This window comes from Polypterus senegalus, chromosome 4 (assembly GCF_016835505.1).
Source record: "Polypterus senegalus isolate Bchr_013 chromosome 4, ASM1683550v1, whole genome shotgun sequence".
NCBI classification, from domain to species: domain Eukaryota; kingdom Metazoa; phylum Chordata; class Cladistia; order Polypteriformes; family Polypteridae; genus Polypterus; species Polypterus senegalus.
The window spans coordinates 167,273,477-167,300,334 of NC_053157.1; the positions used below are offsets into that span (position 1 = coordinate 167,273,477).

A 26,858-nucleotide genomic window follows, 5' to 3' on the forward strand; every position below is an offset into this window, starting at 1 on the left:
TTTTATCCAATGCACCATTCTGCTGAGTATTTTTGAAAACTGTGAGATGATTTATTTTTAATTTAGTTAAAGGAGTTAGGAAAATTCAATCTATTAAATTATCTGATTACATCCAATCTTACATTAGAAAATGCCACTGCATTACTGTTAGATGACAGCATTAACTCCGAGCTGGATTAATCTGGTTCCTTAAATAAATTAATGATTTTTGTAATTACTTTTAACTTTAAATGCAAAGTCTCATAAGGAATGAGAACAAAAAAATTTGGATATTACAGGAGAATCTACAAACATGGAATAAATGATTTTGGAGTTATTTGGTATATATAACCGTTTTGTACTTTATATAATTAATGTAAGCTACACTATATATTAAGGGATTATTAAACTAAAAAATGCACAACATTTTGTAAACTAACAATTTAAAGGAAAAAGGACGCAAAATACAACTGGAGGTTTATGAAAAGAACACACCAATGAAAAAGACACCTCCAACTATTTAAAGTTTGCCATGCTGTAAACTAAGGCACCTATCTTATTTTTAGAATCTCCTTTATATTTCTAGCTTTACTGTGAGTCACAGCAGCACATTTAACTTCGGATTATAAAAAAAAATAGTAGGAAAGGGCTGGTCAAACAATCTACCTCATTTAGCAGTTAAAACATTCCAAAAACAGACAACCATTAACTAAGTTTGTCCCCAAAAGCTCAGCAATAATCAGACTAAATGATTGTGAAAACCCTGTTTGTTTTTTACACTCAAGCAGTCCAGCAGCCTAGAATCTATTACATATTTAATTATACATAAAACAAATGTAAATGCTAAATAAATAATATTTATTCAAAAACACAAATGCCTTATTAAACTGCCAGTGCTTTGAAACTCAAAAAAAAAAAAAGAATGGAAATATAAGTTTGTTCAAGTGTTTTGTTTAGGTTTTTTTCCTTCAGAAGATATTCTGGCATCTAGAAAATGGGAAAGAACACAATTTTCAAGAAAAATTATTATAATCGGCTCAGTGCAACATAAAAAAATTGTACTCCCTTTTCTATTATACTTCATTCTTTATGCTTCCCATATGTTTATACCCAGGTAACACATGAAAGCTAGGAAGGAATGTTTCACAAAACTGTCTTTACTCAGACTATCAAAATTAAATTTAAATCCAACAAATAAAGAAACAGAAAAAAATCACTACATAGAAATCCTTCTGGTATTGTTTTTATATTATTTACACTTTAATATTCAGTATCGTACTGTAAGTTTATACAAAAAATGCAATAATTGCCAATAACAGAGAAATATAAAGAATGCAATCTACACTGGATAACCTAATTGTTATTTATTTGATGAAGTTTTTTTTTTCTTTTTACATCTGTTCCCTGGGAGCAGACAGGTTTAATATATTTGAAATGTAACCTTTTACATGCCTCATTACTTCAATAATAAACTAAAATATTTAGCTCACTCCTAGCTAATACTGAAGAGATAACCACGTGGTAGAAACCTTTACCATACACTCTTAGCCTACATTTCGTGGATGATCTTTGAGAAGTCCATTGCAAGAAGAACAAAGAACCCAGTTCAAACTTTTAATAAAAGTGAGTGCTATGGTTATGACAACTAAAATTAACTACTGGACCATCTTCATTCCATGAATAAATGCTACCCTTGCAGCTAAAAACCAAGACTGAAAATAAGATGACATACAACCGAATAAGAAATGCATGACAGAAAAACAAAGCAAAGACACCACGTGCTGTGAAAGGTAAATATAAATTCCAAGGAAGATGGGCTTTCTTTTTGTTTTTTTAAACATAGCGTACACTGTAGTAACGTGTGTTTAAAAAGCAATACATTCTTGAAACATTTTACTGTAAATTACATTTCTCATAGCTAAATTACTAGTCAACAAGTATTATGGTACAATCTTTAGACTGACTGATAAATAACAGTCACGTAGTAATTGCACTGTGTTTAAATGAACTAATATTGTACCTGAGGTATATTTTGGGAGTAGAAAAGAGAAGAAGGACTCTACTACAAAAACTAAAAATAATAGTATTGATAATATTACATTTTATTGATATAGCATCTTTCCCATGCTCAAAGCACTTAAAGGTATAATGTAGGAAGAGGTTATGAAAAAAATATGACTCCTTTTTCAAATAATAATTAAAAAAAGATGGATTTTTAAATGTTTCATATGTTAGTATTTTATGCAGTGGGCTGACGCCCTGCCCGGGGTTTGTTTCCTGCCTTACACACAGTGTTGGCTGGGATTGGCTCCAGCAGACCCCCGTGTAGTTAGGATATAGCGGGTTGGATAATGGATGGATGGATGTTAGTACTTTATCTAAAAGGCCAACAACTGAAAACAATGCAATGGGAATAAAAAGACAAATATGTTTATTTATTTAATCTTACGGTCATAAAGACAGTTTACTTAGTGTGTCTTTCAACCCTCATAAAAATGACTTGCTTATTATTTTCTATCAGCATAAATATCTTAGAGGCAATGGCAAATGAGTTATGAGTTTAAAAAAAAAAAAAAGAATAAACAGAAAGTAACACTATTAAATAGTGAATTAAACAGCAAATTCTACAACAACTGCACAGCAATAACATCAAGAATCAATGGCCATTACTGGACTGAAAGAGTGCAACTAGTTACAATATAGAAAATATTTAACAAGGAGGCATCTATAGCTGTTTTTTAAAGAAGAAAACTTTAAAACTCAACTACATTACATGTTTGAAGAGCAAAACATAACGCGACTGGACTTATTCTTTTAAACATCTGGAAGCAAACTGAGGCTCTGGGAACAGCCCCCATCCCCCTAAAATATTACCGAATAGCAATGAAACAATTTCTACACTCAGAATCCAACCTGCGTACTAGTCAGCCTGTATCAAGTAACTTTAGGAATGCAGCAACATAAGACAAAGTCCCTATACTTGCAAGGGGAACTGGGGGTGAAGGGCACCCTCAGGCTACTAAACATGAAACAGTTGCAACAGTTAACTTTTTTTGGAATAAATATACAAAAACCTAATTGATTATCCTTTACAATTTCTTTCACTACTGTAGTACTTTTATAAGCAAAACACTATCTGTAATTTTGAAGATGCATGCAATAATCACTTTTTGGTGAAGTAAAACGACTGAAGCAAAGGCACAGGTTAGCAATAGGTCACATTTCAAACAAATTATTAAAATATGCATTAAATGTTTTTTTAGACATGTACTTTATTAAATATAAATACACAATCTCCACTGCTCATAGAGACATGTATATCTTTAAAAGTCAACTCACTTTTAAAAAATAGGACAACATAGTGGCTGTTGCATTTCATTGCTTTAGACTACCCTCTGCTGTTAAGTTGGGATAATGCATTTGCTGTGCTGTTATTTTTTTAAATCAAAATATTTCAGAATTATTGTTCAGAAAATTTAACATGTAGATCAAATTGTTCTATATTAAATTACTGTAATTATTCAATTATTTAGTGTTGGAAATATAAGCTACGAGCAGCAACATTGAGCTCTTCAGAAAATATAGTGTCAGTGTAGTTTTCATTATATGACTAAGTGATTTTTAAATTAATGTGATCAAAATATTTATACTAATACTTAAAAATGAAAGTAAACTATTACTGCTAATTGAAAAGACACTGATAATGTGTTAAGATCAATCTATTGATTAAGAGACTGGATGCAAATAACTAACTTAGCATTTCACAGTTAAACAAAGAACTTTAACACCTTCAAGGCAAGTCATGAACGAGCCCCCTAATCAATTAGCTTGAGGGTGACAGACAATCAATTTGTATTAGCCTTCACAATCTCACCAACTTACTTATGGTATATCAAGTGAACAGAAAAAAAATATATTCCTAACACTAATGAATGCAAACACTTTTCTCAGTTCTTTATATTCAACAATAAAGCAGCATCAAAATATTAGGCACAACTTTTCTTTTACTGTTGATAATAATTTTAAATATTTAGTCTGGTACATTTTCACACATGAAGAAAGACGAACTTTTATACTTGAAATGAAATTCACTCTCTTTGACTTCTACACTTTTGACAAACATTTTGAAAAACAAAGAAATGAGCAATGGTACTTACCACAAAGGTGCTGACTGTTAAACTTTGCTCCATGTATTGGTATTGGCTTTTGAATTCCTTAGTTCCAGCTTAGGCAAGGATTCTTTCTGAGCATATCCATTAGAAAATGTGGCAACCTGTGTGCAGACAGGCAGGAATTTGGAGGAATGCTTCTCAGCTGCTGCTAGGTGTTCAAAGAGCACGTTCTCCTCCCTTCACAACACACTCCGCCCAGTTTTGTGTAATCCCTACAGCCGCCTACAGAGAAACCAATTGGTCTGTGCCCCAGGCTGCAAAACAATGCTGCACAGGAAAGCGCACATGAAAGAGAGCTACACTAGAGCCTTCAGTGCAGCCTTTGTCTGTAAATAACGTGGGTCGCCTGCATGATAATTTTTCAGCTGAAGTCAGCTAACACAGATGGCAGAATTGTTCATTTTTACTGTATATCTTGAGTGCAAAAACAGGTATTTCAAATGCCTTGCAAATAAAACAGGCATTTTGAAATCAGTACTCATGGCAGATGAATTCTACTTCATGAATTACTATTTAACATGGACCACACCTACAGGATCTTCAATAAATAAAACACACACAGAGAGAATTCCAGAAAACAAAGTTTTGTTGTTTTTTTTTTTTTTAAAGTGTAAACGTTCAGCAAAATGTGAAAACCTTAAAAAAATATCTATCTTCATACACAACTTCTTCAGTCAACCAATTACATTAATTTGGCTTTTAGTATGCAGAATGAAAAATCTTTATTTCTATCATAATTCTTTATTCATGTAGAGTTTGACAGAATTTAAAGTTTTAAAAAAACTGATATTTGCTTGCTAGAGGAAAACAAACAAAAAGTATTAATGTGCTATTGAAGTGGTTTTAATCAAAAGAAAACTAACATTGCTGCAAGATCTTTTAAGGTGTTGTGTTGCCACACCCCCTTTAGGCATTTATCAGATACAGATCTGCTCTAAAGACATAGCGACTGCAGTCCCCCCTCCTCCCCATCCCAAAGAACTGTATATAAACAAACTTAAACATCCTTGGTCACAAAGTATGCTTTTCAAAGAATACAATGTCTCCTCTTCTGGCAAAATAATATGGTAATTCATTTGAAACACTTCACGAAAACAATGTTTTATTACTGTTTTACAACAGAATTAATTATTGTGCGAATATTATAAACACACTGAGTTTGAAAAGGTTGGTATTAGGACTGATCAAAAGTGTTTATGACAGACAATTTACAAAAGTGTTCATGCAGGTACACTCAGTTTTATTCTACCATGGTTGTGACATGCAGATCTAAATTTAAAAAATGTTTGAAAGTTTATTGAATAATATTTTACAAAATTGAATTGAAGAGTTCACATTCTATTAATTACAGATGTCACTTTGTAACTTAGGCTTGAAATTTATACTAATGTTCCACCATCTGACTAACACAGCTATGAAGTTTGAGTGCCGACAGTTACAGCAGGCACATGACTGCTGCAGTCCTGTGAAAGTATTACTTGCAGTGCTGTTTCATATATACACCAATAATTATTATGGCCAGCAGCTATACCACATTCATGTTTGGGCCTGGCAAGTACTAGGATGAGAAACCAACCAGGACAAGTTTTGGTTGCTGCTTGAAGAGTTGTTGGCAAGGCAAGCAGGGGGCACTTAACTCTGTGGTTTGAATATGGATGCCAATGACCTATTGCAGTGATGGGCACACCATGCTGAAAAAATGGGGTCATCCTTTGGATGAGATGTAAAATTGAGGTCCTGACTCTATGTGGTCATTAAAGATCCCTGGGGACTGTTGATAAAGAGTAAGGTGTATCCCAATGTCCTGGCTAAATTTCCCACCATGACCTCATCATCCTGGCCCCCTAGCCATTTCCTATCTCTAACTGGCTAACTAACTAACTTCCACCCCTTCACCACCTAACTGCTAACGTGTGGGGAGTGTACTTGAGCAAAATGGCTGCCGTCATATCATCCAGGTGGATGCTACACATGGTGGTTGAAGTAGCTACAAACTCACTATGTGAAGCGCTAAGTAGTGAGAAAAGCACTATAAAAATGTAAAGAATAATTATTATTAAAGTGCAGTCATTCAGTGCAGCATGTTCCTTTGTGAAATACTCAAAGACAAACAATGCTCAATAAAGCAAGTGCAAGTGGAGGCTCAAGTATTTAGGGTCTACTCTCCCACTAACTCTCTGATAAATCTCATATACTGAAAAAACACAAGTACAGAGTACATTTAGGGCATCGTCCTAGTAGCAACAAAATGTTCTCCACCTCATTATGTCCGTTAAAACTTCCTCTTTGACGATATGCCATCTACTATATACCCTCCAAAGAAAACTCATCTTAATTTGTCCCTCTGACCAGTCACAATTTCTCTCTCTTCTACCTCTAAAGCAAAAGAATAAAAATCCAACTTGGAAGCAGCAGAAGATCTGCAATAGTTTTTACAATGGAGTTAACCTACCTGACATTGTATTATCAGCTAATCACTAGAACAGGAGAAACATGCACGTCAGTCTTCATTTCATTCTAGACAATCTCCCTTAGCACTTATGTCAGCAGGAATGCATTTCCTTAAGACTTTCAGGTTGAAAAGACCAGTGATCCTGTATCATTACATTAAGCACAGGGTGTTTTGTAAATAACTAGCTGTCATAAACAGACGATGCAGGGTGATAAACATTACCATTGTTTAATTTTTAGACATCTGGAGTAATTTCATGTTACTCTATCATTTAAAACTGGAGCACTTTTGGGATAGTCTACTGTGTATGTAAAAGGTCCACTTTATAGTTAAATTTTAGGTCAATGCCACATTTTGCACTAATCATTTACAAACATTATTAAAATACTTTAAAACAGAAATTGGTTCCCATAGAAGTTTTAACATATAACTCAGCAAAAACAAGCAGTAAACGCATGTACAGTATTTAACAAAGTGCAACTATAGAAGCCTGGTCTGTCCAGTTCAGCATGCTGCCTTCACGACCCTCATGTGATAAGAGGAGTGAAAGTGAAAGAAAAGTGAAATCCTTAGTGCCAAGTAGTGCTCCTTGGAGTTAATCACACAGTGTTAAAATACTGGTCTTCTAAAACCAAGATCAAAGGCTTCTAGTAATTTAAAGAAATGTCTTTATGACAACAACTGATGTTTAATAACTGGCTAATGAACCTTTCAAGTATTTCACCATACTATGAATATGTTTATAACAAAGCTCACGTGAAAACAGTTCCCCATGCTGATTTTTACTATAGTGAAAGGGTTGTATTAGGGAAAGTCAATGTTTAGGCATAGAAAACAGAGAACAGAAGCAGCATTAAAAAATGGATTTACTGTGCTCATATGTTAGTAGTCTACAAATCTGACTTTTCAATGATTGCATCAAAAAGCCTGCATAAGTACTACACAATGAGGGAAACTCAGCTACAAGTGGCTTAAAAGTTGCTGTTTTGCTGCCACTGCCCCACTAGTTTGACAAAAAACATTCTCTCTTTAACAACACAATAGGGCCATGGTAATGTGGTAAGAATAAGCAAAAAACAGAATTTTTAAGTGCAATAAATTAGAAGATATAACACCCAATGACCTTGTCAATGCATTTCTTACCTGCCAGTTGCCTTGTTAATGAAATGCATTATCACATAAAACACCAGTAAGTCTGCATTGATCTTTCCATTAAGAAGTTGCCATTGGGAAGGTAGGAATGTTGCTGATAATGTATGTCAATTGACTATAGTATCCTGAATTCTGTGTGTCATTAGAAAGACCTTGGCTCTTTAGAAAACACTACAAACATTTGTATACCCCACTATTTCAATGACAATGACTAAGCACAAAATAGGTGAACAGGGGCAAAATGAATACATTTTCACAAATTCAAAAAATGTTTTTGAATGGCTAATTGATAAGACTAAATTAGAGATGTTCAGCTACTTTATATAACAGTTTGGTGTATTCATTTACTGGCTATCTAGTGGGGATGAACAAAATAACAGAACAATGCACCTAAAAATGTATTAATATCAAGAACCTGATAAGGAGAAGAGCCAATTTTGCCTTTAGAACAGCTATAGTCCTTACTGGGATGATGAGCATGGGAAAGGCATTATATAAATAAAATGTATTAAAATGTATTATTATTACTATTATGTACCTGTAATAGAAGTCCTAAATTGTGTAAGCAGGATACTGCATCATTCTTCAGGAAGAAAAGCTTCCAGTTGCTTGAGGGATGAAAGAAATGTAAATCTACTTTTTAACTCTGCACTTCAGAATCTCCTATAAGGGATCAATGAAAGCACTTCAAGCATGGGAAAGGTGCCGTATAAATAAAATATATTATGATTATTATTGATTATGTTCAGACATGGGGCCTCATGTATAAACAGTGCGTACGCACAAAAATTTTGCGTACTCCATTTCCATGCTCAGATTGCGATGTATAAAAACTATAATTGGCATGAATCCATGCACATTTTCACGCCAGCCAAATCCTTGGTGTACGCAAGTTTCATGTTCAAATCGCGATATATAAAACCTAAACTTTGCGTAAAGCCAAGCACATTTCCATGGTACCTCATACCCTGTCGTACACAAGTCCTTCGCTCGGTTTTGCAGACTGCCGACACCCAGCATCAAAGCAATGCTTTTGTTCCAGTTTGGTTTCCCTTTCTTTTTTATATCCATATCCCTGACGCGGCTTTATCAAATAATTTAATAAATAAAATGCAGTTACTTTTAGTGTAAGACATCCGATTGTAATTAACCTGTAACAATATAATGGTCCACGGAATGGCCACACTATTCCAAATACCATAGCTGCTTTAGCATTGTCCCTCTCAATGCACCACTCAGAGTATTTATCCCACTGTATCTTAGTGTGGAATCGAAGCTCTACAGCAGCTGATTAGAAAGAGAATTATCAGTATACAGCATCAAGCACACGCTCCCTCAGCCATGCGCACCGTCTATTGAATTGCTCTCGTATGACAAACACTTCAGAGCCTTTCCTGCGGGGACCTCGCAGTTCAGAAACAACCCAAGAACTATAAACACACTCAATCAGTCTATTAAGTTTTCCTTGTAGAACTGTTTTTACTTATAAGTACAATCACCTCATTGTAAACTTGCACTACAGTTATAATATTGCACAACCTGAGCCACTTTATAAAGCACGTATTTACATATGATGTCGATATCATTTTTAAGATGAAATGCAGCAAAATAGGTTTTTTACATTATACAGATAAAAATTTATCATCATTTAAATAATCTATATTGTTAATAAATAAACATGTGAGGACACAGTATTGTAGCACTAGCAATGAGCTGGCACTCCGTTCAGGGATTGTTCCTGCCTCGTGCTGTATTCTTGCTGGGGCTGGCGCGACACTGGATGGATAGACTAATTAAACATGTACTATGAAGATATTTCAATGTTCCTTAAAACTTTTGAAGAATCTGTGTTCTAAGCTTACGGATGGCTTGACATCTATTACAGCGCTGACAGTGTGGCAATTGAGTACTTGGAGAAAGAAATGGAAGGACAGGAATAGGAGGTTAGTATGTTTGAAAGGGACAGTAATGCTGCAATAAATTATTTCATCGATGGTCATGCACGGCACAACAAGCATCTTGCATGAGTCAGGAACAAATCTCTGGACAGAGTGCCAGCTCATCATTACCCCTTCGCTACCATGTTCCCATGTTTAATAACATGCTTTAATTCTTATCATCATGAAAATTATATCAAGTATACATCTTTTTTCAGAGAGCTGTAATATCATGAATGTAATGGATTCGGCGTCCTGTCAAGAGGAAGAGAAAGCCGGTTTAAGAAGCATGTAGTGATTCACACACATAGAGCACATAGAAGAATACATACAATAAATTTAACGTGCTATTTTAGTTACAATGGTATTTAAGAAACTAGTAAATTAAATGATTTTAAGATGAAGTTAATGATGTTCTACTTTAATGACAAAATAAACTACGTGATTTAAGTGGAAAGTTCAAAATTAAAGTTGACAAGTTTTTGTCTCACTGTGTTCCTATTTTTTTTGTCTTTTCTCTGTACCTTAATAAGCTTCCATATGACTATCAGATAGTGGGCTACGACTCGCCTTTCCACGGCGACTTTGATATCTGACAACTTCTTTTTTTATTTCGGCACTGTGCAACTTATTGAACTTGAACTTTCGAGTTTCTCCAACACTCTATGTCACTTGGTCAATTTCCTTTTGTTGTTTATACCACTGTTTAAACCAACAAATAGTATGTTTTTCCTTGCCTACACTTGGTGTTTGCTGAAAATCTATTTTCCCCCCATGATTTTGCCATTGTCTTTCACAGAACGCTGAGCTTAAGGGCTATTTACAGTATATTGATTTGCATATTCAAAGAGGCGTAATTCTGGGAGGAGTTGGGGTGGGACAGCAGGCACATGCATGTGTGTTACTTTCCATGCTGATTGGGATTTATGTAGCAGAAGAACATGGAAGATGGCATACGCATAGATTCATGCATCTGGATTTTTTTTGTGCGTACACACATTTCCCACTTTTGTTCGTACACCATGTTTCAGTATGAATTCTACGCATGGCATTATGCCTGAGGCCCCTGGTGAACATCAGGCACAGTGTTTGAATCATAGAGGCACCTGGTCCTATAAAATGGCCTTGTATTCCTTGGCTGTTACATGGCACTGCAGAACAATAATTTGACTGAATGACTGACACAAAATAGCTGCCCGTAATATTATGGATACACTTGATATTCCAGCTTTGTGAAGCTTATGACATGCGCATTTTGATAAGACGGTCACAGAGGTGCAGATTAAATTCTCTGGTATTTTCTGTGGGCATATTTTTATAGCATTAAGCAATTATCCTATGAATCCTCAAATTATCACCCTGGTTTGTTTTAGTTTGGCATACAATGTCATTATGTTCCTTGACAAATGAATTAATCCTGCAGGTCTTGTGACCAATGTTCTTACAGTTCAGACACCAAATATGTATCCTCTTTAAAACTATTCGTTACTTGTTCACATGTCAAAGTTCTAATTCTCAAAAGTCTTTTACAGCTGACACATACAGCTAACTAGCTGTCAACCTGTATAATACAACAACTCACCTTTGCAGCTGTATTTGTCATTGTGATGTAGTCACTTCAGATTTAAACTCCTTTTTGAAGAGGTACATCTAATATTTTATCCACCCCTGTAAAAAGTTATAGGTCTATATGACAGTTGACAAGCATGTGATTTAAATCTTAGTTATCTTTTCAGAATGGCAAGATACATTTGGAAGGCGATAAATTTCAATAAACGGAATGTAACATATGACATTCCAAGAAGCCTAACTAACATATAGTCAACCATATGGCACTGTCAGCATCTTAACTGCTAATTTCTATCTTCTTTGTTGTTATTTCAAACAGCCACATTGTCTTTTCAAACACAACATGAACAAACTTTTGTGCACATTGAAACCAAAACTCAACAGCCCAAAGGGACAACAGAAATGCAACAGTGGCCAAAGCATTTCACAAAGGCAAAGACTGGTGAATTTTGGTAATGTTTACAAAAGCAATGGGATTGAAATAGTGTTATTACTGACACATTCAGCCAATACTGTTTATTGTTCAGCACAGCTTATAGATCTCACTTAGTACCAACCACTGCACTATGAATTCACTAGGCAAAAAAGATAGTGATGAGGACACATTGATGGCATCTGTGATTAGCAGTATTCATTTGTCACCTGTACTCTATGTAGTGTACAGTGAAATAATTACCTGTGTATGCTATTAACCTTGCAACATGTCACCACTCTCTGGTACAATGATTATAAAGTAGAACTATGGTGCCTCAAAACATCAGCCCACTTTCCCTGAAGCCTTTCAGACAATGTGTCACATGGATGTACATGATGTCCATATCAAACATAAAATCCAAATAAATTATGAGAAGAATGACTACTACTCAGTACATTTGCTACTATCTAATAACAGTATGCATAACTGACCTACGTACAGTACACTGCAAAGTACATGCAATTCTTCACATATGTACTATATATATATATCTATATTGTCACTTCCAGGGCTCTGTGTTGGACAAACAATATTACAAGAACAGCAGCAACATTAATTTATGTAGCATATTTTCATACAACAATGTACCTCAAAGTGCTTTACAAGGTGAGAAAAGAAATCTAAAAGAGAAAACAATTTAGATTAGGCAATATATACTGCTCAAAAGAATTAAAGGAACACTTTTTAATCAGAGTATAGCATAAAGTCAATGAAACTTATGGGATATTAATCTGGTCAGTTAAGTAGCAGAGGGGGTTGTTAATCAGTTTCAGCTGCTGTGGTGTTAATGAAATTAACAACAGATGCACTAGAGGGGCAACAATGAGATGACCCCCAAAACAGGAATGGTTTAACAGGTGGAGGCCACTGACATTTTTCCCTCCTCGTCTTTTCTGACTGTTTCTTCACTAGTTTTGCATTTGGCTACAGTCAGTGTCACTACTGGTAGCATGAGGCGATACCTGGACCCTACAGAGGTTGCACAGGTAGTCCAACTTCTCCAGGATGGCACATCAATACGTGTCATTGCCAGAAGGTTTGCTGTGTCTCCCTGCACAGTCTCAAGGGCATGGAGGAGATTCTAGGAGACAAGCAGTTACTCTAGGAGAGCTGGAGAGGGCCATAGAAGGTCCATAACCCATCAGCAGGACCAGTATCTGCTCCTTTGGGCAAGGAGGAACAGGATGAGCACTGCCAGAGCCCTACAAAATGACCTCCAGCAGGCCACTGGTGTGAATGTCTCTGACCAAACAACCAGAAAGACTTCATGAGGGTGACCCAAGGGCCCCATGTCCTCTAATGGGCCCTGAGCTCACTGCCCAGCAGCATGCAGCTCGATTGACATTCGCCATAGAATACCAGAATTGGCAGATGCACCACTGGTGCCCTGTGCTTTTTACAGATGAGAGCAGGTTCACCCTGAGCACGTGACAGAAGTGAAAGGGTCTGGAGAAGCCATGGAGAACATTATGCTGCCTGTAACATCATTCAGCATGAGCAGTTTGGTGGTGGGTTAATGATTGTCTGGGGAGGCATATCCATGGAGGGTCACACAGACCGCTACAGGCTTGACAAAGGCACCTTGGCTGCCATTAGGTATCGGGATGAAATCCTTGGACCCATTGTCAGACCCTATGCTGGTACAGTGGCCCCTGGTGCACGACAATTCCGAGTTGCTGCAATAAAATTTTGGCAAAATGGACTAGCCTGCCACATAATTTTTTTACTCTGATTTTTGGGGCGTCTTTGAATTCAGGGCTCTGTAGGTTGATCATTTTCATTTCCATCGATGTGGCATCCTTTCACATTACCCAGTCTATATCAGTATAGATATCCAGGAGGATTTCTTTTTCCCATTGAGATCTGATGTGTTTTCAAAGTGTTCCTTTAATTTTTTTGAGCAGTTTATATTAAAGAATAAATAACAAAACCAGACAAGGTAATGTCAGGTTAATAAACAGTTGTTTTCCAACCACACTTTACTCTTAAAAACACAATTAAGTTTCAACAAGACCCAAGTCTGTTTTGGTCCTAATCAGATTTAACAAAATTCAAAAGCATCTCCTTCAGAGCTGCTCTCCTCAAGTAAGGTGGGACGTTACCTTCCAAACGGATCTGAAAGGCAGAGGCACGCCAGCTAAAAAAAGATATCTTGCATTAAAGAAACAAACATTTATAAAATTCTTTTATCATGAGATGTGAGATTTGCGTCCAAAGGAGGCTGACATTCAGCTGCTCCAGGACCTTTCTGACTTAAATTCGTAGGAAGTGTGTTTTCTTTGTAACTAAACCAAACCTAGAAAAGAACAGCTTTCTCTGCACCATGTGTCACTACATTAGACAGACAGAGACAGACTGACAGAACACACACATAAATATATGAGCAACCACTGATGCAATGGGGAAAGAAAGAATGCGAGCACTTCATTCATTAATGACTAACAACAAAAGTCTACTGAACAACTCTCCTTTCTCTGTGTGCCCCAGGATAAATTCAGCCTTCACAGGATATCTTCTCCAGTGGAGTTTTTCTTAGCATCCCAATGTGACTATTGTTATATTTTTAATACAAAGTCACTCAAAGAATAGGAGGGCTTACAGTTTGTAAGGATTTATGGAATCAGATGAATAGCTTCTAAAAGGTCACCGCTACTCTTCTTAAGATTTCATTTTACACACAATCACAACTGAGGAAACAAAGACAGGGTTATTAAATGCTGATTTTTATGAAAAGTAAATAATACTTAGTATTTGGTGACTCAAGTATACAAGAGTTTTATTATTTATAACCTCTGCACTGGAAAGATGACTCAAAATTTATGAAGGGATTTAAAATACTATTTGCAAAATAAAACTATACCAGCATCATGCAGGTCATGCCAATCAATTATAAGTCTTAAGCAAAGACCCTCCTGAAAATCACAATGTGGAAAGATGTTTTTAAGTTACATGGCACTCAGCTCCTCAATGAAGAAAAAAGGTTGACTCCAATACAGTCAATTATATAATAAGAAAGTTGCAAGCAATTTTGCAAAAGGGTACATTACAGTGCACCTTAAATGTATTTCACTATTCATACTAGGAAAAAAAGAAATTCTCACAATTTCCCTCCATACAATCACACCCATATTAGGGTGTGCCAAACTCTTTGGATCTATTTTGAAGTTATTGCAGAATGCTATATCAAACAACCTGGTGAATACTTACTATGAGCTGAGAACATACACACTGTTGGAAACTAGAGTTATTGAAAATACAACTGAAACATAGGTGAATGTAAGCTTATTCGTTTGTTTACAATGTGTATATGTCAAACATTCTGTAAAAGGAAATAATTAAGACAATGTATGGATTTGACTTTTATGCGTAATTTGTTTTTCTGCATAAATTTCAGATGCAGGGGGTTTATTTATTGAAACTTACTTTTATGTAATTTATATAATGAAATTTACCTTAGTACAATATCATGGGGTAAAAGAGCAGAAACTTTAAAGCTGGATACCCTTCTGGATCCTAAATATTTTAGTCCCCTTTTACAACTGCTGTATTCTAACCCCAGGCCACAAGGGATGTGTTGAAATTTATGCACAACCCCATTGAGGCTGCTTTAGCAACATTCCAGGAACACTGAGAGTGAGAGGATTCTGGAGTTTGTTCATGCAATGAAAACAGTTGTGTGCAACATCATGTTTAAGAAAGAGGAAACAACAGCCTAACTGTTGGTAATGAATGTTGATCATTGCATAGTGAAAAAAAATGTAGCCTGGATAAGGTTGTATATCACAACATTGCTTGCTAGCAAGAGACTTTTTAATCAGAGGATTTAAAAAACAAAGAGGAAGTGTGTCCCAAGTCTTAAGGTCTGGAATCTCAAGGAGCAGATTATAAGAAGTAAATTTGCTGAGAAGTTGGGAACAAGAGCATATGAAGATTTAAGAAGAATCAGATATGAATGGCAAGTGGAAAGTAATACATAAAGTGTGGTTCATAACAACAGAAATCATCTGCAGTTGGACAAAGGGACCAAAAAGACAGTGGTACAGTAGATGGCCAATGTAGAGATGGTAATTGAAGAATGAAGGGATGCTGCAAGAAGTGGCACAAAACAAAGGCAGAAAGTATTATGAAGCAAAGAAAAATGTCAGAAAAGTACTACAAGGGCACAAGATGAGAATAGACAGGGTTTTGCAAGTAAGCACAAATCTAAGAAGGAAAGAGTATGTGAATGTGTTCAGAAAAGACAATGCTGTAGGTAAAATACTTGAAAATACTGAAGGAAAGAATGTGATTGATAGCAATGGGATTAAAGACACCTGGAATAAGTGCACTGAGAGGCTGCTGACTGTGCAGAGTAAATGGGATAATGATACACATTGTGAGAAAACAAAGGGACCAGAGGCACACCACAGGTGTGGTAATGTGACTTTGTTTTTATAGCTAGTTTTAGTTGTTTATGAGGTGCTCATCACACTGGTCATGCAAAGCTCCTACAGGTCTTCTGTAAACTGAATAATAACTAATGGAAGGGCAAGGGTGATTGTCAATTAACAGACTGCTGCTTGGGCTGGTAGGGGCAATGAGGGCAGGAACATTTTTAAGAGCAATGGCAGGTGCAGCGAAAGGTCGGATGGTAAAGATCAGATAGTGAGACGATCTGGAGGATGAAAGGAGTAAGGTGGGCTATTTGAAATCATGGTGAAGGTTGATCAGCTAAGAGAAGGAAATGGAATGAGTTATTTTGTAATGAACACTGCATTGCAGGAGCAGAAAAGAGAGTGAGCATGAGGTGAGATGTGAAAGGCACCACTGGGAATATGATGTAAGTTGACATGAAATGAATCAGGCCACAGAGAGCTGGTGCTGGTGGCTGTGACAGTTGATGAGAATACCTTTTGATGGTGCAGCATAACGAGGTATTCTGCTGTCACAAAGCAGTGGCAATGATGCCACTAGTTATACCTTAAGGCTACAGGTGTGCCAGAGTGCCAACTAGAAATGAGAAGTGATCTAACCAGTGATAATGATGGGTGGACTGGGTCCTAGCGGTGCACATTATAGGTTGTCTCTTATGGTGTTGGCGTAGCTGCAATGGAACTAATATTACTCTCCTGGAATTTGTTGGTTCATTTTAGAGAGACTGATTTGAAAGAAGATCTTTTAATCATTTGCTCTAATTCTTAGAACAATGTAATTATTTGTTGACTGATCTGTTTAATTTTTTGCTTCTGCACCATTTGTACAAAAACCTTGTAACATTTTAGCACCTTTAAAAAAAAACCAAAAAAAAAAACAAACAACAACCACCACCTATTATCTGTCTCCTATTCACTGCTGGGTACATCTTAGTTCTACAAATTACTAGGGGGTCTAACATATGAGTGTTGGGCATGCCCAGCATGGTCATCTCTAACAAAAGTGATATCAATGTATGAGGTAGCAAAAATGGTGGTCAAGAGAGTAGATTGGATAGTGAGAGTTTTGAGGTGAAGTTAGGGCTACATTAGGGATGTGTTACGAGTCTGTTGGTTTTTGTAATAGTGATGTAGGTGGTAATATGAGAAGCATATGAAGGACTGCTATGGGAACTCTACTACATCAATGTCTCATTTTGATGGCAAAAAGAGGAACTAATGGAGAAGACACTGAAATGGAAAGCTAGTTTGGCGATGTTTCAGGCGTACAGACAAGATGTGTAAGAAACGGGTTCATTGACATGCCACATGTGTGACAGAAGCTTTGGAAGAAGTTCATTCTTCAGGTAATGCATTACTTCATTGTCATTGTCAAAAGTGGGTGCATAAAAGATGTGGCAATGAGAAGTGTAGTCTTCAGACAGCAAGTGTGACCTTTAGTTGAAGAAAGTGTGTGCGATGGGTGCAGAATGTCAATGTAGTGAGTGTAAATTTAGACACTGTCACAAGAGTTGTTTTAAAGAAAGCAGGGACATGCTCGAAAGTAAGGAGATCAGAACGATCAAATGGATGTGCGTAATGTCATGAACTGAGGAGGACATAAATTCCAAGTTAAGAGATTTACCTGGTGTGGAGGGGGCAAAACAGACTAAGGTAGTTTAGGCATGCTGAGCAAAGAGTAAAGAATGATTAGGCAAAGAGAAACACCAATGAATGGAACTTATTTGATTGTGACCATTGTAGCACTGCTGATAACAGAAGTTAAAATGTAAATTATGATTAAAAAGAAAAAAAAAAACTATCCTCTCTCATCTCTTACTATACTGTATACCTCTAAAAGACAGACTAGCTGAAGCTGTACTTTTACATTTTTGAACCTTCCCTATCACGCAAACAGGTCCTGGATGTCCATTTATTATTTTATCATGACAACAACAACAAATAAATGTTCTCTGTGACTGCTGCCACGTTCATGGTTTGTTCCTGCCATCCATGAAGTATTTTACTAAAATAAATGGAGAAAGCATTTTGATTAAAATGACCACCACTAAATCAGTTTTACATTCCAGACAGAAAATTATAAATAAATTTGTGTAAATCAGGTACAGTTTTTTTATTTTCCTTTTTAAAGAGTAAACTACATTTATAATTTTCCTACATTATGAAAAAGCAGATAACTGCCTTTTATTTATGTCTCCCAGAAAATTAAAGAAACATTTCCTTTCAGATCATATCTATTGCCTGGACAATTTAAAACTGATTACATTCTTTAGTGTTGCCCTTTTAAAATTTTGCAACTGCTCACAAAAAAAACAAACAGAGTAGAACACGGAGTTTAAAATTTAAAAAAGCATAAGAATCTAAGCAAATGACAGGTAATTTAACTGTAAAAGAAACAAAGAAAAAGGCACACATCTCACTCTAAGAATGCTGTACATACAATTCTTGTTAGCATAATTCAACTTAAGTATTCCCAGCAAACAAATTAAAGGATACTCCAAATCAAAATCTGAAATATAGCACCATTACACATATGATGATATTCAAGACAAATACTGCTATAAATACAAGACTGCTGCAAAATTAATCTTGTTGGTATGTAAAAAAGAACAAACATTTGGGCAAAACAAACTTTCATTTTTTGTCATTTGAAAGATGAAGATTTTAATGTAGCCACTGACATCTACCTTAATACATTTATGATATATTTGACATATCAATGTTTAGACTCTTCTTGATAAGTTAAAAAACTAAATATGATGCTTTTATATATCTTGCCTCCCTAGGTCCTTCAATTAGTCTGGCAGCTCTTTAAGAGAATTTCTTAAGCAATAGTACATTCTCCCATAATACAGACAGTAAAACTGCACACCTTATTCTAGATGTAGCTCCACAGGTCTATTATACACCTTAAGCATAACCTCTTGACTTGCAACTTGCATACTGCATTATAATACACAACGTTCTATTAGCCTTTTTAGATGCCTTTTTCTAGACTGTGAGAAGTTTATGGACAATGTACTTTGAAGTTTCAGGCCTACACTGTGTAAAGTGCATTTAACATTAACTGGTGATTCTAAATTGGACCTGAGTAAGTGTGGGTGGAGACGTTAAGTAGTGGCACTATCATCCAAGGCTGGTTCTTGTCATGTACTAATGAAACAGGTTTAAGAAGGTTATTTTTTCTTTATTAACATTAAACTTTGCTTGCTCCTAATATTTCAAAGTTTACATTTGGTGTAGGTCTTTCTGAAGTGATTTTTCTGACTCTAGGCCAGATTGTATTGTATCTAGATCAGCCAAATTTAGCTAACCTGTTATTTGCATTCTTAAGTAAATTATGGATATTTATGTTGGCATATTCATAAAAGGTTTGCACCATAACTCTTAGCTCTCTGGGCCCCAAAGGTAGCAATGTCCAATGGGTAATTGTTTATTCCAATATTATATTTTCTTCATATTGTACTTTAAAAATATTCTTAACCTGTAGAAAAAATCCAGATGTGAAATTAGGCATTAAATGGAAAACAGAGTCCAAAGTCTGCTCTTTCTGTATTTTGTCTCGGGGTATGCTATTAATGATATTTAAAGGTAATAAAATTCAGGAGACAGAATCCTTTAACGAGGCACTGTGTATCTGACCTCGGCACTCAAGTAGTTCTGTTCAGTCAGCCGTGCAGATAACATAAATGATCATGTAGTCAAATATTTTAGAAGCTGGGCACCATAGTATTAAAAATTGCTTAATGGGTGAATAAAAGTAAACCAATATCTTTTTAAATGTCTGCAAGACCTGAATAGACCTCAATTTAACTTGATCATTTAATGTGTACATTTCCTCTTTGTTTACACATCTTGCTACAGACATTGATGGGGCGTAGTCAGCTCTACCTGAATGTCCTCTAAACATGAACAACATAGATGTCAGTATTTAAAACGACCACCACATTTCTTGCATAAAGTGCATGACTAATGTTCTTATGTTAATATTAGGCTACATGTGATCTTTTATGATACAACCTACTTTATTTATCACTAAAGGTAGAGTATGTCTCACATAGTGTGGCTGTAACCATTTCCGTAATTTTTCAGGTTCTGCTGTTGGAGAATCAAATCAGATACTAACTATTCTTTTTTCAATATCAAATCAAAAGTACATTTTGCTGGTATTGGCTCAATACTGAATATTGTGTATCAGATTAGTGCTTTCTTTAACAAAAAAATCAGATATTTATTATAATGTCTAAGAATTAACTAGATCCCAAATCGTTTGTTTAAGGTGATGCTTTGTTCATCCTTTTTCAGTTGAATAAAACCTGGTATCATTTAATAAAAAAAGTTGAAATCATATTCTTAATTATCAAAGGCACAGATATATTAGTTTGAATTGACATTCCACTGACAGTGTTTCATTCATTTTACAAATAATACAATAAACGTTCACCATTGCTGTAAATTTATGAGGGTGGTTTTTACATGTTTATTAGAACTATGATGTTGAATTAGGCATTGATTACAAGATCTTGTCCAGCAACTCCAATCAGAAGAAGCTGCACAAATCTGCACTACAGAAATCATACAACCAGTTAATAAACCACCCCAACAGTCACTTCTTATCCTAGGTTCTAATTTCAAAAATTACTAAGTGTCTCTTTATCAGAAGGGAGTTAAATATTACCCAGTAATCCCTTGCTATATCGCGCTTTGACTTTCGCGGCTTCACTCTATCGCAGATTTTATATGTAAGCATGTCTAAATATATAACGCGGATTTTTCGCTGCTTCACGGATTCTGCGGACAATGTGTCTTTCTACTTCCTGTACAAGCTTCCTCAGTTGGTTTGCCCAGTTGATTTCATACAATGGATGCTATTGGCAGATGACTGAGAAGCTAACCAATCAGAGCACGCAGTTAAGTTCCTGTAACCAGGAAGTCTCGTCTTGCTCATTCAGCATCAACGTGTTTCGCTGTGTAAAGAGTTAAGAGTGCTCTTTTGTGTTTATCTTTGTGCATAGTCAAGCTCTTCATTATGGCTCCAAAACAATCTGCTCCTGCTTCAGGGGCCATGCCCAAGCGCCAACAGAAGATGTTAACGATTGCATTTGTTGAAGGAAGGGAAAAGCTACACCGCTGTAGGATGCCATTACAGCATCAATGAGGCTACGATTTTTTTTATTTAAAAAGTAGGAAAGGAATATAAGATCTACGGCCGCAGTGTCCTTTTAACCAGGGTGTAAAACGAGTTTTAAGTGGATGTAATAAGGCAGTAGTCCGGATGGAATCTGCTTTAGGGATTTGGATTGAAGTCTGCCAGAAGAACAACAACGGCTGTGCTACACAATCGCCTGAAGTGGCTCCTTTAGAAGGGCTGTAATGCTCTCCTTTGTTGTGCAGTAAAATTAAACTCATTGTTATCGGACAAGTCATCGTGTCATTGTTGGTGAGTAACCATAATTAATTTTCTACTTACAGTACTTAGTACATGTACGTACGTTGTGTCACTGTGCACACATTTACTGTATACTATTTTTCTTGCATTGTACATATTTATTACTGGTGGCCTGTCTATCGTAATGGCTGTAACATATGTGATATCGGAGACACTCGATATCTTTAAAATAATATTTAGGTTTTACTGTACAGTGGAACCTCGGTTCATGTACAACTCGGTTCACGACCAAAAAGCTCGCCAAACTTTTGCCTCGGTTCACAACCACACACTCGGTATACGAACAAGCCAGTTTCCCTTTCCTGCCTGAGCTGAGAGAGAGAGAGAGAAAGAGAGAACGCGAGCGAGCCGCGTGGCTGCAAGAGCTCTGTTCATTGTTCTCCTTCCATTGGCTTCTAAGCAAGTGAACAGTGGTGAGAAGAAAGTTTTGAAGAAAATTGAAATCGAAGTAAAGAAAGAAATTACAAGAGGTGGAAAAACGGTTTACCAGTTTACTCATTTACCAATCAGAGAACCCTCGTGCTTTCAAGCAGCACAATGTAAACAAAGCCAGACTGCCAGTAATGTGGAGGGCAAACATGAAGGGTTGGGTCACAAGAACTTTGTTTTTGGAATGGCTGCATGAGGCTTTCACTCCCACAGCTAAACAGCTAAAAGCACCAGAAACCCAAGAAATCACAAGAGAGAAAACACCTGAAGGAAAACACTTCATGCCAGAACTCGACTCATGCAAGGTTAGTTTTCTTGGTGGTTTTTGTATTACGGATTTTTCAAAAGTTAATTTTTGAGTTCATAGCATGAATTGTTGCAATGTTACTTTTCTCTTTTTTCAAATGTTCCTTTTTTTCCCGCTGTGCTTAAAACTCATTTTAAAAAAAGTGTTTACAGCGATCGGGCTTTAAGGTTAATATCGTGATCTCCTGCAATCTTACTTTTTTGGTTGCTTGTGGTTGGTTTTTGCATGCACTTCGGATTTGTTCTAATGTTCCTTTTTTCCGCTGTGCTTAAAACTCATTTTAAAAAAAATGCTGCACGAGCAAGCGCAGAGAGAGAGCGAGCACGTGCTACAGAGAGATTAGAGCGCGAGCGAGCAAGCGCAGAGAGAGAGAGAGAGAGAGAGAGTGAGGGCGGGCAGCTGATAGGGAAGGGATGGGGGGGGAAGGATAGGGGTGGGTGGTGTGTGTGTGTTTGCGCGCTACAGAGAGAGAGAGAGAGAGAGAGCCAGCCTGCTCCTGTAGCTGAGGGAGGGGCTTTGGTGGTGTGTGTGCTACAGAGAGAGAGCGCGAGCGAGCCAGCTCGTGTAGCTGAGCAGGGAGTCTGGGTGTTTTGTGTCAGTGTTATTTAATGTTTTTACATTAGTTTACTATTACACTGTGCATTCTATGGTGTAATTAACTATATTTGTGCTTAATCTTTACATATATTTACATACAGTTTGTACGGTCTGGAACGGATTAATTGTATTTACATACAATCCTATGGGTGAAACTGCTTCGGTTCACGACCAAAGTTGTGGAACAAATTATGGTCAGGAACCGAGGTTCCAATGTATATAAACAGTGTGTTTATATACATAATTTCAATGAATCTTACCTAATATCTAAGAGAATACAAAGGGATTATGCTGTATAACTCTGCGGGGAATATTTATAAACAGTGTGGTAGAGTTCATAAGGGCTTAAAATATATAAAAATAACCATACAAACATATAGTTTCTACTTCACGGATTTTCACCAATCGCGGGGGGGTCTGGAACGCAACCCCCGCAATCGAGGAGGGATTACTGTACCATTATCTTCATTCAGGATAAATATAAAAATGACATAGAAACATGAAACTACAAAACAGATCCTGAGGAAGCCTTACCTCCAAATTATCCAAAGATCGAGCAAAGCTAAAACGTTTAGATCTTCCATAGGACCGCCGACCAGAGGATCTTGAGGTGATATTTGAAAATCCTAGAGATATCCCACGGAACTTGGACGTCTATAAAGTGTAAAAGAAAGAAAAATTATTACCCTTATTGTTATTACAACCTTATCATTGCGAGAGTTGTTTCAAATAAAAACCAACACACCTGCAGTCACAAGACATTTAATATCTCTTGAATATGGGCAGGTAGAAGACTAAGAAAAATTTGGCAAAAGATAAAAAGAAAATAGTGCGACACACACCAAGATGCAGTCACGAAAGTAAACATGAAAATCTGGCTCAACAATAACAATTAATACCTTTGATTACACACAGTGGACAGTCAACCTCAGCATAAATATTAACGGGGGCACTGGAGAAGAATGGATATCCATTGAAAATTTTGCCACCCACAAAATTAAGTAGCATTTATAGAGATCAACAAAATAAGATAGAGAGGTAAACAGTATGTTTGATATTAAACAACAATATCAAAAAATAATCCCAAATGACATCTAATCAGTTAGTGTTATTATATTCTTTTATTTTTTTATTTATTTAATTTTATTGATTTTATTGTGATCATTCCATACAAATAGATCAATTTTTACAAAAAAGTAAGATTGAAAACAAATCAACCCCCACCCCTACATTCTAATACACAAGTCTTAGATTGTGAGGTTGAATGGAGTGGAGTATAATATGCATGGCCAGATTTACTATCAGGTTGACTTGGGTGCAGACCCTGGGGCTCAGCTTGCAAAAGAGCCTTAGCATGAAGAAATGAATGCCTAATAATAAGACAAGTGCCCATTTTCACTGACAATACAGGTGCCCACAGCAGTCCTCTGTCCAGCACACACCCCTGCCATACTTTGATCCTCACAATTATAAAGCTGTCCAAATAAGGCATAAATAAAAAGATGCTTCAAAAGAAAAATATGAATCCTGGCTGGTTTACATAAGTGGGGCATGATTGGAGCAGGTGTCTAATAGGTCATGATGTTGTGCATTTGATGTTTTACAGTGCTGCAAGAACAGAAAACATCTATATGGATAACCATTCAAAACAAGAGCCCAACAATGCAGTAAAAACTAAAAAAAAGAAACGAAACACCCAGTTGAACTGAAAACTACACCAGACATTTAAATAAGTCTCTCTATTATAAAATAAAATCTTGAGATGAGACTCTTGCCAAGAGATTTTTTCAAGTCCCACCCTCCTCTCAACCATTTTTCAACATGCCCATGGTCTTCTCACCTCTCATTCGTGTGAATGCTTTTGTCAGACACAGTTCCTGCGCTCTCAGCTCTAATAAATGTTAAAATTTTCCTCGCTTTAAGTACCCAATAAAAGACGACTTATTATGTCCAAATCTTATTGAAGAATTTCATCCTGAAGGGGTATCAACAGAAGAAATGAGTACACAGGCAATCCTAGCACTGAGAAACAATGAAGTCAAACAAATTAACACGAAAATTATCGCTCGGTTACACAGCAAATTGGTTAAATGCAGATCAATAGACAATGCTGAAACAGCATACAAGAAAGGTAAACAAGCATAAAGGTGACAAGAAAGATAATGTAGTAAATCTTCCGCAGATAACATTAGACACCAAAGAAGCTCTTGATATCCATCCATTATCCAACCTGCTATATCCTAACTACAGGGTCACGGCTCTTGATATGCCAGTTATATTAAAATGTTTATAGTCGCCCATTAGAACAGCTTTTGCTATGACAATTAAGAAATCACAGGGACAAACATTCGAAAAAGTTGGTTTATTTATTAGATAGAAAGAAACAATATTCACTCACTGGCAGTTATACATTGCGATGTCCAAACACATAATCAAAATTCAATGTGATATTGATGAAAAGTTCATTCAAAAAATTGTTTTTACTGAAGTTTTACAGTAAAAGTGCAAGTTTAATTAGGGTTAGAGGTTAGGGTTAGTGTTTAATTTCAAAACCAAACAGAACCAAAACGTATAACGGAACAAATATCTCTAACGCAACAAAAAACTATTTTCTTTCAATTTATTATGTTTTAATATTTTTTTTTTTTACTATGGTCAATTTCACATTGTAATGTAAAATAGTAAGTTCTATTATGCATATGTAACAATTCCCATGAAAATAAAAATCTGTTTAAATTGTACATTCGCAAGCGGCAGATCATAGAGCCCACCCGGGGGTTGACAAGCAAAGCAAGTAGGGGGAAGAGCCCCCAGTAAACAAAATAATGATTTTTAATAAGCGTTTTGAACAAATCGCAAAGACTGCAGTTAAGACTAACAAGAAAAGTCCTTACAGATAGTCAAGAGAGGCCTGGTATCATAGCTTCAATGTGCAAGCCAGTTCTGTGAAGTTACTAACAAAGATGTGAACAAGCAACAATGTGGCACACAACAAGGCAACTGCAGGACAAAAGATACACAAACCAAAGCCATAAAACCATAACAAACAACTCCTCTCCACTCTTACTTTGTTTGGCCCCAAAACACCCAGTTACAGATCATCTTTTTACCACAAAGTGACATAAGCCTTTTAAAAATGTCTAACTAATGTTAGTTAACTATGATATCAGAACAGAATTTGAATTCCAGCAGATGTGATGGTAAACCCATCAATTTCTCACATTCATTGCAATGAACAAATGAGAAAGGTGACAAAGATTTGGACCTCTTGTTACTATAATCCCTGCACCTGATTTACTATTTGCATAAGTGATGTTCATAACTTGTGAATATATATGTGTATTTGGATGGAGTATATCAGTAGAGGTGGTGAGTTTGAAGTCCTAATCCTGCCTTGTTACACAGAAAGACAGTTAAATCACTGTTACTTGAACAACAGATGTACTTGCCACTTATTTAGCCTGAACTTTCTAATAACTTTAACAGTTCATACTTATGCTCAAGGATATTAGTTAGGTAAACACATCGCGCACACCAAAATAAACAGGCATGCAACATACTCATCCACTCAGGTGTTACATGTGGTGTTATTTCAATAAGAATGACTTATTGAATACCAATAAAAACTGATGTACATGCACATCCAAACATGTCCAAAAAAAGTCAAAATCAATTAAAGACTGTAGTTGTGCTTTCATTTTACCTGTATTGATTAATAAAACATCCACACAAACAGAAACACCGGTATTGCAGTCTGCCAAGAATATCTACACAATTTAATGCATCTAAAGCACTAATGACCTATTTGCTTCACACCGCCCATATTCTGCAAATCTTGCTCCTTGTGATTTCATTTTGCCCCTGAGATTAAAACTGGAACTGAAGGGAAGACAATTTGCTACCTTGTTAGAAGGGAATTGCTGTAAAT

The 26,858-nt window shown here is 36.2% G+C and overlaps 1 protein-coding gene across 5 annotated transcripts in view; it reads right to left on the bottom strand.

Moving 5' to 3' along the window:
- rgs12b (regulator of G protein signaling 12b) overlaps positions 1–26,858 on the bottom strand; it is a 233,183-nt gene that overhangs the window by 125,786 nt on the left and 80,539 nt on the right. For all 5 annotated transcript variants that reach the window (XM_039751636.1, XM_039751635.1, XM_039751633.1 and 2 more), the window contains one exon: positions 23,465–23,584. In XM_039751636.1, the coding sequence (XP_039607570.1) occupies positions 23,465–23,584 (120 nt within the window). The remainder of the gene's footprint in view (positions 1–23,464; positions 23,585–26,858) is intronic.